Source organism: Myotis brandtii, unplaced genomic scaffold (genome assembly GCF_000412655.1).
Source record: "Myotis brandtii unplaced genomic scaffold, ASM41265v1 scaffold390, whole genome shotgun sequence".
NCBI classification, from domain to species: Eukaryota; Metazoa; Chordata; class Mammalia; order Chiroptera; family Vespertilionidae; genus Myotis; species Myotis brandtii.
This window is the reverse complement of record NW_005364954.1, coordinates 1394827-1408236: the sequence shown is the minus strand read 5'-3', so window position 1 is coordinate 1408236 and position 13410 is coordinate 1394827. Positions and strand designations below refer to the sequence as shown.

Here is a 13410-nt window from a genome sequence, read left to right as displayed (position 1 = left end):
GCAACATCCAAGCACATAGTAGGATTGCACTTTCCTATATATTCCATGTTACTTTGGCCAATAAAATGGGAGCAGTAGTGATATGAGTCACTTCTGAGTAGAAACTTTAGAAGTCTGGTTAACCACACTCCTTTGTTTTTTCTTCTGTGTCTACCATCAATCAATGACGTTGGAGATGGAGCCTTCTTAACCAGGGTTCTTGAATGAGGCAATGTATTGTGGTGCCCTGCTACTCACCCAACCCTCCCATAGTGGACAGGAAATGAGAGCAAAAAATAAATCTTTGCTATTTTAAAGCACTGAGATTTGGGAGATGTTTGTTACTTCAGCAGAACCAGGACTATCCTGACGGTTACAATCACCAGTCTCACTCCATGTTCTTCTCATTACATGTGAGTCACTGGAGTGTAGAGGTTAACATGGACTCTAGGGCCAGTTGACATGAGGTTATATCTTGCTCTTCCATTTATTAGCTGTAGGACCTCAAGTAAGTTACTTACCTTCTATCTATAAAATGGGAATAATAATAGCATTGTCACATTAGGCAAATAAACATATGTGGAGAGTTGCAAATAATGTCTGGCACATACTGAGTACTACTTCGCTGCTTTCCATATATGAAGGAACTGCAGCCCAGGAAGGTACAGGATTTTATTGTGGTCACATAGGATTCTAGGACTAACCTGGGGCTGTTGTGTTTGTAAACCTCACGCTCTTTGCAACGTGGCGTGTGATCCTTGACATATAGCTTAAGGTGACCTTGAGTTTCAGTGGTTGTAAATAAAGCTCTAGCTGATTGCTTCACATACAGAGCCCTGGTGGTGAGTCCCACAGGAGATAATGGATGTTAGAGTGCTTTGCTGACTAATTGTGAGGGACGAGTACACAGCACACCATGCCAGTGCCATTAGGTAATTAACATTACACAGGGAATGCACTGGAACATCTCAATGAAAAGACACTTCGATTTTTTTTTTCTTCTGCAAAAGAAAAATCATAAGAGACAAAATCTCTTTATGGCACCGTTTTCTTTCTTTTTGTTATGTCTGGGATTTGGCTTACATAAAAGATAGGAATGAAACTATGTAAAAGTAATGAATAATTCACAGACGCTGGTCCTCTCTGGGAAGCCTACCTGGTGGTCACACAGAGCCACCGACACGCACCACGTGTTTCAGGTTCTCCAGGGGAGGACCTGGGAGCATCTTCCAAGTGAGAGGGGAGCACATTCTGCTGAGTTACAAATTGTGTTCCGTTCTTCCAGGGATGTCAGCTGTGCCTCCTCAGCCACAATAAAGAGAAAAAGACTAGAGATCGCCGGCACTATAAACACCTGCACCCTCTCTTTCTTCTCTGGGGCCTCTGAGCTTCTGGAGGGCAGGGAACTACCTTTCATTTCCACACGCCCAGCATGTAGCACAGCGCTTAGCACAGTGGCATCGCCAGTGCTCTAAGTAGTCACTGAATTGATGGACACGGATCAAAGGCTCTCTTGCTTCACAGTCCTCTGTTGACCCAAGATGCATCTAAGGGAACCACAGAGATGTCTCTGGACCTGCCATTTGGGGAGTGGGGGTGACCCTCCACATCTGACCCCTTCAAATAATGCACCTTTGCCTTCCCAGTTTTTGTGTTGCATTTCTAAGATTTCTTTTAAATAAGGAACCCACTTAATAATAATAATAAATTTTTTGAAGCTCTGTATCAAGCTGGGAACCAATCATGCAAAACTTAACCAGCAAAAGATTGAAGATCATATTCCTTTTCATTGAACTGTTAAAGAGGAATGCTTGGTATATGGTCAGAGATGAAGGACCTTATGCCCTGGCTGGTTTTGCTCAGTGGTAAGAGTGTCAGCCCGCCCAACCAAAGGGTCACGGGTTTGATTCCCGATCAAGGGCACGGACCTCGGTTGCAGGCTCAATCCCTGGCCTGGGTCAAGGTTCGTGCAGGAGACAACCAATTGATGTGTCTCTCTCGCATCGAGGTCCCTCCTCCTCCTCCTCCTCCTCCCCCTCTTTCTGAAAATAAATAGAAAACTGAGGTTAAAAAAAAGATAAAGAACCTTAGAAATTTTGCTTTCAATTTAAGTGCTTTAAGTGGTTCTTTTTGGCTAATTAACCCGTCTACAGAAGGTGCTGGAGGAATGACAGGAGGAATAACCTAGTAGCCGCCCTTGGTCTGTCGGTGAGACTCTCTCCACTGTGAAATGCCTGGATGAACAGGGAGACTTCAGCAGGGTAGCTTGCAGGACTGTGGGGTGGAGAACACCCAGCTCCTCAGCTCTGGGGGTGGAGACAGGAGTTCCAAGCTGGACCCACCACTGGCTGGTTGTGGAGCTGGAGCAACTGCCATAGGCTTGCTCAGTGCAGAGCACTCACCGGCACCAAGGGGCCTGGGATCTGCATCAGTGCAGCCTGGAGTGCGGGTGGGATTCTCCACTCACTGGCTGTAGGCCCTGGGCAGCTGCTCTATTGGTGTCCAAGTCCCAGTTTTCTCAGGGGCGATGGGAGCGAGCACCAGTCCTCCGCAGAGTTGTTAGCATGGTTTATCAAATCATGTGTATAAAGCACTTCACCTGGTACTATTTGAACATAAGCATAGTGGCTACTACTGACTTTTGTTAGCAATGCCAACGTATAATTACACAACAATTACACAGGTTGAAGCAGATCAAAAATTATGCATTTGATCACTTTACCCTTCTTGCTAAAACTGTGCTTGCATGTGTTCTAGTTACATCACAATAGCTTCTACCAACCCATTTGATATACCAACTGGGCAGCTCCTAGACATAAGTTGCTTCAAAAGGTTGAACTAGTTGATGATGTAGAAAGAACTAAGTGTTTGGTCCTCAGCTACCTGGGAGGAACAGTGCCCTTGACCTTTCTGGAGTGAGTTAGTGACGGAGGTGAACTAAGGAAGCTGGACAGAGAGAGGTTAAATCACCTGCTCAAGGTCAGTAAGGAAGGGCCCAAGGCCGAGTGCCCTTCGGACACTTTGCTGCCTGTATCCCTTCAGCTGTAGTCCCTGTTTTGGGGGTGGACACAACATGGGAAGACTAATGTCGATTCCTGTCCCAAAACAGCGTGGACCTAGTGAGAGAAAGCGAGAGGAAAGATCCAGCCACCCATTTCCCACCACAGGGTTTTAGGACCTTCTCTCTTTCTGTAAAAATAGATATTTTAGAAAACTGAGGTTGCCCTAAATGATGTGTGTGTGTGTGTGTGTGTGTACTCTACGATGCATACTTCATTAAACGCACAAGCATTTTCTTATGCTGTTACTGGTAAATATTAATGTAAATCATGATGCTTACCCATTTTCCTATTTTGTAGTATGCCAAAATTAATCTCACCATTTCCCTGCCTTTGGACATTTATGGAGTTACTTACAAGCTGTGCATCAGAAGTTATTTATCCTATCAGAGCATCAGTTCCTCCTCTGAAAATTGGGGGAAGTACGAGCAGTTTCCTCACAGGGTTGTTGTGAATTAGGTGAGGTGAGTTAGGAAGATCATTTAGTACAGTGTCTGCCTGGTTCAAGGTGAACATTTAATCAAAATTACTAGATATATTCAATCTTCACCATTGTAAATACTTTTGCAAAACAATAAATTATCCATTGACTCAAGATTGCTGTAATTGCTGAATTTTTAAGAGGAATGTGGTCTTATGGATGCTGTAGTTAATAGCATTTCAGAAATGGTGAGAAAGGGGGCTTTAGGAGGAGAGGGAGAGAAGAAGAGAAGGAGGAGGAGGAGGAAGAGGAGGAGGAGGAAGAAAGGGATGGAAGAGAGCTGACGGAGAGAAGAAAAAGTGAAAAGGAAGGGTAATAAGAAAGAGGGCAAGAAAAAGGAAGGGCGCCAGGAGGCATGCAGAGACCTGGGCATCCTTGCCAGTGAGGAAAGCAAAGTAACTCCTGTTTTTCACCCTTGTCCTGCCATGTTGCTTGGGGGCCACCCTGCACAGGGATTAAGACCTTTGCTCCAAGTTATCAGCCAGGGACAAGCCAGTTCCTGCTTGGCATTCTGGCGTCATCCTATGACTTTTTAGTGGCTGCATTGAAAAGACCAGGCTCTGTGATTTCCATTAAGTTCACCAAGGAAGACTTCTGTAGATCATTCATAAAGATATTGCTTATAACGGAGCCCACCATAATGTGGTGTCTTCTCAGCCATCAAGCCTCCTGGAATAGACCAGGGCATGGGAAGAGGAGCCACCTGGAGCCATTATGTAAGCCGATTTTAATTAATTTTATGAACAGGCATGCATAAGACGGCACTAAATGCTTCATTAGAAATAAAGTTACATGCCATTGCTTTTTTTGTCATTCATCTAGCTAATGTGTTTCTAAAATCAAATGTTTTTTAATGGAATAAATTCAATCTGAGGCTTGACTAAGACTCATTATCTTGCTATTCTGACATTCTCAGACTTTTCTCCACTTTCAGTATTGGTTCTGCTAATTTGTTAGGGATGTATGTGAGGTCTCCTAAGCTGATCCTTTGGGTCGAAATCAGTGGTTCTCAACCTTCTGGCCCTTTAACTACAGTTCCTCATGTTGTGACCCAACCATAAAATTATTTTCGTTGCTACTTCATAACTGTAATGTTGCTACTGTTATGAATTGTAATGTAAATATCTGATATGCAGGATGGTCTTAGGCTAGTGGTTGGCAAACTCACTAGTCAACAGAGCCAAATATCAACAGTACAACAATTGAAATTTCTTTTGAGAGCCACATTTTTTAAACTTAAACTATCTAGGTAGGTACATTGTTATTAACTTAATTAGGGTACTCCTAAGGCTTAGGAAGAGCCACACTCAAGGGGCCAAAGAGCCGCATGTGGCTCGCGAGCCGCAGTTTGCCGACCATGGTTTAGGCGCCCCCTGTGAAAGGGTCGTTCGACCGCCAAAGGGGTCGCGACCCACAGGTTGAGAACCGCTGGAAATGATTCTTTGGGTCTAAATGTCAGATTTCAGGTACCAGAAGCAATTACTGGTTCTCCATCCAAAGGACTACAGTAGCAACACCCCAGTAAAAGACAAAGACAGGAAAGTGGTCTCCCTCGTGTTTGTGCTTCTGCTTGTCTTGACTCTCACTCACTTCTGAAACTTGTGGTGCTTGAATTAGCACCAACTGCAGCTAAGTCCAGCCATCCTGATGTTGGCACCCTGTCTCCACTTGTCTGTGATTGACGGAGAATCTCTCTCACATATTTGGACTGATCTGTAAATAAGGGACCTGGGTCCCTTTGAGTTGGTTTGCTTTTGGGCAAGAATGATCATGTCACTTTAAGCAAAAAAACTACCGGAGCCCCTGGGATCCAGAGAGCCAAGATGTCGATGCCGCCTCATGTTCAAAGCACCAGCCTCTTACAGCCGTGCTGCATTCTGGGACTGCTGTTGGGATGCTAACTCTGAGGAAAGGCCAGAAAGAGGGACAAGGACAGACCCTGACAGGGTGGGGACATACCTCCACAGGGATCCATCTGTGATGACAGTTACACAGGTGGCCATCTGGTCTGGGGAAACCAGTCAACAAATGGGTAATTGACACTAACATTACATTACAACCCGTGCAGTATACTGCTCCACACGGTTCCAGACTCTACGGCTCCCGCGGAGTTTTCTGGCAGAAATAAGTGCCTTTTGGGCTGAATAAAAAATTGCATCCCTTGTAAGTAATAGTTGGTTAAGATGGTTAATTATTTGATAGAGCAACATCATTGGGATTCTCTTCCACACACATTCGTGTGCAAATATTGTCTGCCAGGCATTCCCGAGAGGACAAGGCCTGACCAGAGAGTGGAAACTCTAGAAGGCTGAGCCAGTTGCAACCAAGGCTCGCCCAAACCCAGAGCTCTTGCTTTTCCCCCTGCACTGCGCCGTGTTGTTAACTGGGAGAATTAATGCTGGACCTCAAGTCCCCTACAGTATAATCCAGGAGATGTTCAAGTATTAATAGATTCTGACTCATGCAGCTTGAAAAGTATCCCACTGAATTGTCTTATTCTAAAGGAGTAAAAGCAGCACTTTTTATTATGTATCAATGAGAGAAGCCCTGAGTCATTTCAGCCTATCCACATCTCATTTCTCACTCTCCCACTCCAGAACTTCAGAAAGGAGACCGTGAATCAGAGAAAATGGCCAGGAAGGACAAGATCCTCTCCAGAAAGATAAATGGCAATGCTCTAATTCTCTTAAAGAATTCTGATCATCATTGTTCATTTCTCCCGCAATGCCATCTCTGCAGCAGACCTATTGTTTAAGCTCAACATACAAAGTTCTATGGAAAGTTTGTGCATGAAGAGATAAAGAAGATGTGGATGATTAGATAATGGAGGTCATAAAATAAATACATGATGAAATATTACTCAGCCTTAAAAAAGAAGGGAATCCTGTTACCGTGTCAACATGGATGAACCTGGAAGGCATTGTACTAAGTGAAATAAGCCAGGTAGAAAAAAACAAAAAACAAAAAAACAAATACTGGATATGTGAATCTAAAAAAAAAGGTCGCACTCAAAGAAACAGAGTGGGAAGGTGGTTGCTGGGCACGAAGGTGGGGAAGGGAGGAGATGTTGGTCAAAGGTACAAACTTTTAGTTATAAGATAAAAATAAGTTCTGGGGATTAAATGTACGGCAGGGTGATTATACTCAATCATAGTGCAGTGTATACTGGTAATTTGCTAAGAGAGTAGATGAGTAGATCTTAGCGTTCTCTTAAAAAAAGGAAGAGGAAAAGACAACCATGGGAAGTAATGGATATTAATTAGCTTGATTGCGATAGTCATGTCACAATGTTATGCGTATATCAAATCATCACATTGTGCCCTTCGAATATGTGCAGTTTTATTTGTCAGTTATACCTGAATACAGAATGAAAACTAAAATGAAGAAAGTTCAAAACAAACTCTGGGGAGTTCTGCTGTTGCATACCCACGAGGCCCACCCTGGGGTGGCCCTTTAATGATTTCCTTTTGGCCGTAGGATAAGGTCCAGCCCCTTAATGGCCCAGGAGGCCTTGCAGCCCCTCGCTGCTCCCGGCTGCAGTGCGCTGCCAACACCCGTTCCTCCCCAGGTCCCAGCTCCTGATCGCTGCACCTGTCAGTGCTGTCCTCCAGGCTCTCGTGCCCCCTCAGGATCTGGCTAATGTCTACTCACTTTTCAGGAAACAGCTCAGACATTCTGCTCTGCAGAGCCTTCTCCAGCGCCCGGGATTGAATGAGCTGTTCCTTCTTTATTCCCCACAAGCATCCTGGATTTGCTTCATCACAGAGCTTATTGTTCCATCTTGAAATTGCCTATGTGCTCGTCCCTCCCGCGGCTCCGTAGCCTCCCTGAAGGCGAGCGTTCCGCTCGTCTTGTTCCTTGCTGTATCCCCACGAGGACATTGGTAATTCAAAGTTGTTGCACAAACAATTGAAAGTGAGGTATAAATCGAACATCCTGAAACTACTAGGTTCATTTGGGAGAAGCAATGGGTACGCAGTGCTCATGAAACAAATCAGGGCGTCACCTTTCAACATGCATGCGATCGACCGCAAAGGGTAGATGGAGTGTTTGCCTCTCCCGTCATGCGCATCGAAGGCCTGGCATTACGAGGGAGACCCCGAGTTACCTGATGGTTTTGATCATGCTGAGGCCCATTTCCACGCAGCAGTGGGCGTGGTCCTGGCGGGGCTCCGGCAGTCCGGAGACGCAGTAGTAGCAGTCCCCCAGGATCTTGATGCGAAGACAGTGATGCTCCTGGAAGGAACAGATGGAGAGGCAAGGACTGAGTCCGCAGATGGGCCAGGGCTCCAGAGCGGCTTGGAAGGAGGGAAGCCAGGTCAGGTGGTCTGCACCGGGGGTCAGGGACTCACCTTCGCATTGTACCTGCGCTATCTTCCTAGGGCAGTGGTTCTCAACCTTCTGGCCCTTTAAATACAGTTCCTCATGTTGTGACCCAACCATAAAATTATTTTCGTTGCTACTTCATAACTGTAATGTTGCTACTGTTATGAATCGTAATGTAAATATCTGATATGCAGGATGGTCTTAGGCGACCCCTGTGAAAGGGTCGTTCGACCTCCAAAGGGGTCGCGACCCACAGGTTGAGAACCGCTGTCCTAGGGACTGAGGCATTACCCTAAGTAGGGGTTTGAAGGGCTCAGAGGTAGAGTGGAGACATGGAAAGACCCTGGATATTGACCTTGACAGATTCAGCACCGTCTCTCAGCGCTGCCGGGCACTAGCTTTCTGATCTGAACACCCATCACGGGGACAGGCCTGGCGAAGAGCGGGCATTCAACCTGCGTGTTCCCCTGGGAATCCTACCCCCAGCACTGTCTTTCTTCTCTGGCCGAGCCTCTGAATTAACGGGCTTTAGCAGTCTTTAGCTCAACAACAAGCACTTAAAATCATCAATCATTTACTAGGAGAGATTTCTACTATTTCAACTCTATGTTAAGTCTCTTCCCATGTAGGTTACTGGCACCTTAAGAACGGGCTAACTGTGTCTTAGAAGCGGGACACAGTTGTTTGGTGGCTTCACAATCTTGAACACATGATTTTTACAAAGTTTCAAAACATAACACGCCCCAAAGAAAAGGTGAAAACTTCGTACTGGGCAGGAACTGTCTGAATGTTGCAGCAAAGGTGCTGAGAGCATTGGCTGAGGAGTCACACTGCTCGGGGTCAGATCCCAGACACCCTACGTCTTTCCTGTGTCTTTAGTTAAATTGCTTAACCTCTGAGCCTCAGTTGCCTAACCTGTAAAGTGGGAACAAGAATAGGACCCGTCTCATCATGCCTGTGAGGATTTACATGGAAAGACTGAGTGCAGGGCCCAGTGGAGGGGGCACTGAATTAATGTGGCCTGCCTCTGTGATGAGGACTTGGACCCCTGGGCCAGTCCTTCACCTCTCCGATCTGTGACCCAGGGCAGATGACTCTCCCTTTTGGTTTCCTTGGGTAGATGGGTGAGACTGAATGACCCTGAGATGCCTTCTAGACCTGAAGCCCCAGGAGCACGGGTCTATGCGTTGTGGGTAAGAGGCCCTCCTTATGGGTGGGGCCCAAGGGCAGGGGGAGGGGAGTTGCAGAAAATGGGAAACTGAGGTGCCAGCAGCACCATGGAGGCCCTTGTATAGCCAGGCTGTAAAGCACTGCGCTGGCCTCCTAATCTCATCAGGAGTCAGGCCGTTACGTTTCGGTTACAAATGAATGCACTTAAACGCATGGGTGAAAGGGTGTGTAGGGTGTACTGAGCCCCGCTCCCAGTGAAAAGCAAGCGTCAGACAAGGAAAAGAGACTCGGCCCTTCCTCTGAGACCCCTACAGCTTCCGGGCCAAGATGGAGCCCTTCGCCCATTAGACCTGGCAGTTTCCAGATTAATGGAGTCGATGGGACAGTTACTAAAAAACCAGAGGGCCAGAGGGACGGCTAGAGGGCTCAATTTTGTATTTGCCAAGGAAGTATGAAAAACCTATCAACAAACCAAAATAACAACCCAACCACCATCGACTACACCAGTGCTTTATTTAAAAAAAAAGATATTCCTAGAATAAAGGAAAGTTATTTGCACTAAATTAAATTAACATTATAAAAGCTCACTATATTGCTGTATTTGTGTGTGTGTGTGTGTGTGTGTGTGTGTGTGTGTGTGTGTGTGTATCTGATTCCTGAACAATGTGAAACTTAGGGGCACTGACCACCCACACAGTCAAAAATCCACATAAACTTTTGACTCCCCAAAACCTAACTGCCTACAGCCATCCCTTGGTAACTGCAGGGCATTGGTTCCGGCACCCCTGGAGAGACCAAAATGCTCAAGTCAGCCTTCCACATGCACACTCTTTCATGCATATAATACGTGGAAGCCTGTCTTCTTATCTGTCAATTTACAGACATATTTTTCTGATCAATTCCTATGAGCTGTCAGGTGACTTGACAGTAATAGGCAAGCAACTTCCTCTTATCCGAAATTGCTTTGTAAAGTTTAGATTAAGGAAGCCAGGTTGCTCTGAAAAGAGATATTGAAGAGGAAAAATAAAGTAGGGCGAGGGTCTTCTTGCAGATTTTCTTGAGTTAGCCTTAATATAATCCTTTTCCTCCCATCTCGATGGCTTTGATATGACAAAAATCTCGGGAAATCCAGAGGATGTATGAAACCATTTGTGTAGATAAAACTTAGGAGATCTATACACCCAATTATCAAAGACGGTTCTATGGTTGGGCAGGGCTAGGACGACAGGGATGTGTACTTCCTGTGTTGTCTATATCTTTGGCGTTTAAATTTTATATAAGGAACAGCATTGCTTTTGTAATCAGAGAAAAAAATCAATAAAAAATAAAAAGAGAGAAGATTCTTGGAACAAAAACATTGGTGCAGTTAATGCACTTAAAATAGTTGTGTTAGAGAACATGACGTTATCTCGTTGTGATTACAGAAATAACAGATGACTATATTGTCCAAGTAACAATGAGACTGAGGTAAGTCCCTCGCACAGCCCCTGGCCTCAGGCCCACCACCACTGGGGACCTGGTCTCCTTCCCCTCCTCCGAGGCTGCTGTGTTTTCACAGATACATTCCCATGATCATGTGTGACTAGTTTTCATGCTCTTAGCCATAGATTTATCAATCCATGTCTATAGATCTGAGACACGCTTTTTTTCATGCAGCAAATATCTTGAAATTCTTTCGATGTTAGTACAGAAGCAGCTCTCTCCTTGATTTTAATCTGTGGATTAGCTTTCCATTGGGTTCGATTTGTTCTTTATAATAGCAGTTTAGGTTCTTCCAGTTTTGTCAGTCATTTTACGAAAGGTTTAAGCTGTATTGAGGTCAATCATGTTAACAAATAAGTATGTTTTTTGCTTTACAATTTTAAAGACTTCCTAATGATATACATATTCTTCATTCCTAATTTGGATGGGGAGGGGCAGGTAGGAACTACTTTATTTTACAAAAAGATCAAAGACCAAAAGTGACAGAGACCAAACCCCCTAAAATGGGAGTTTGCCAAAGGGTCAAGGGTCACAGTGCTCTGTTCTGAGCAGCCCTAACCACGGGGAACCCGAGGAACTCGATCACGCTAAGAGGGTCTCTAACAGGAGGCTGTGAGGTTTCCCCTGCATTTTAATAACGCAGTGCGGAAGCAGGTACAGTGTGTGCCATTTGCATGGGAGGTGGGTTCTCTCTGATGTGCAACATAAGGGAAATCTAAAGCAAAGACTCGTGGCCAGGAGAGAAAGGTCATTACAAAGGCAGAGGATTTTGGTGCTAAAGGATGCTCAAGGGGCAAGTTGTGGGGTAAATGCATTTACGGTGGGGTTTCTCCTTCCTGAGTGGACTTGTTTTCCCTGGCAGAGACTATTAAACTTTCCTACCGAGGTCTCCTAGGGCAGCAGGTACTGATGCACCCGGGGCGGGGGGACTTGGAGTTGCCGAGTGCTAATGGGCACAGAGTCCTTATTTGGAGCAGCCTGTGTGTGAAGGAGCATCTCACAGTGTTGTGTCATTTGTCCTTCATCACACCTTTGATAGGAAACTGAGATGCAGAGAGGGGATTTGCACAAGGAATATTCAAGTCCAGCCTCACTCGAACCCTTCAAGCCATCCTGCAGAGGCAGCAACCCATCTCTGAGGTCTCCCGTTCCACCCCCTAAAATGCCTGATTCTTTAGTAAAGTAAGGTAGTTCCTATCTGCCCCTCCCCATCCAAATTAGTCATGAAGAATATGTGTATTACCATGGAGGCACCTGGCCTTGGTCTGGATCCCAGATGCACCACCTACCGGTGCTTCTGGGCAGATTATTTGACTTCTTTGAGCCTCAGTCACTTGTTCTGTAATATGGGAATAATAAAGACACTGCCTTGTAGGTTTGTTGTGAGAACTAAGTTAGGTAAGCCAGGGAAAACACTCATCACAATGCATTAAAAAGGGCATTTTATACATATTTAACAATCTTATCAAATTAATAGTAACTTCACTCCATCACCTGTTGTGAGAACTAAGTTAGGTAAGCCAGGGAAAACACGCATCACAATGCATTAAAGGGGCATTTTATGCATATTTAATAATCTTATCAAATTAATAGTAACTTTACTCCATCACGTATCTGTGCTTAATTTGATAGGTATTTTCCCTTTAAAACCTTCCAATAAGAGTAACACCCCAGAAGGTGGACTACAGAATCTTGTGCCCAGTGGGGATCACTGGCCATGTACCTTCCTTTGCTCCCCTTCCCCCACCGTGTGGACAGGAGCCAGGGCGAAAAGCCCAGGCACCGAGACAAACTCCACATTCCCTCAGATGTCACACCATGCCCTCAAGCTCGTCTCTCACTGCATCGCCCTTGCCCTTCACGCTCTAACAATCTTGAGCTCCTTCTAGCTCCCACGCCAGTAGCACAGTGTTGCATTTTCACACTCCCCTGCCTTTGCCCCATGGCTCAGCCTAGAAGGCACCTCCTCCTCTCATCTGATGCCAGCAAAGCTCTTCCTCTTTCTCCAGCCCCAGTGTGCAGAGGCCCTCTTCTCTGTGTGCTGCCGGATCGCCAACACCATCACCCCCAGACCCGCCCAGCATCTGGCTGGGCTTCCCTTCGTCCCCCACCCTGTGCCTGTCACTGCTCGCACTGCACTGTCCTGCAGTCATTACGGGCTGGTCCGTCTCCCTTACCAGACTCAGAGCTCCCTGAGGGCAGGGACTGGCGTTGCCTTCCCAGAGTCCTGCATGTTCCCTGGCACGTGGTACGTTGTCAATAAATGTTGGTTGAACAACTTGCATTAACTGTTACTCAACCCTTTCCCTGAGTCAGTGGCCTCTATTGTGACACTAAAAATTAACCTTGGTCCTCGCGGGAGGGTCATGTCTATCCATCTTAGCGTCTCTGAGCAGAAATATTCACAACCATAATATGAAGTAGAACAATTTATGTGTAACACACCAGCCCCCACTGATGCAACAATCAAAAGATGGTATATATTCTGCCCCACCTCCCAGTTCCCAGCCCTTCAGTAAACCCAGCTCTGGTATTAGGAGAGACCTCAGTGCCCACCTCCTCCGCTGCCCAGTTAGTGTCCTAGTTAACATTGTCCGGGAGCTGCAGGCTCCTCTGCGGGTTGTTGCGGGTCCCCGCCTGTCTGGGTAGTGCACCTCACCCCTTCCCTCTGGTGATGCTGAATCTCTTCTGGTTTCTGAGTAGCTAGCATCTTTATTTTTATTCTCCCGGCTGACATTCCCTATCTTCTTCACCTCGCTAATTGATATATAATTTAAATACAGTAACAGTCACCCTTTCCCTAAGTGTGAAGAGCCCTGCTCACATATAGAGCACCCACATCACCCCCAAATCACCGCACCCCATGCTGCCCTGCAGTCAGTCCACACCCTCCACGTGGCAACCACTCAGCTC

At 45.9% G+C, this 13410-nt stretch overlaps 1 protein-coding gene across 2 annotated transcripts in view; it reads right to left on the bottom strand.

Annotated features, from left to right (window-relative positions):
• Positions 1-13410, bottom strand: part of ADCY8 (adenylate cyclase 8 (brain)) — a 141309-nt gene that overhangs the window by 71858 nt on the left and 56041 nt on the right. For both annotated transcript variants that reach the window (XM_014544993.1, XM_005872786.2), the window contains exon 5: positions 7628-7755. In XM_014544993.1, coding sequence (XP_014400479.1) covers positions 7628-7755 — 128 coding nt within the window. The remainder of the gene's footprint in view (positions 1-7627; positions 7756-13410) is intronic.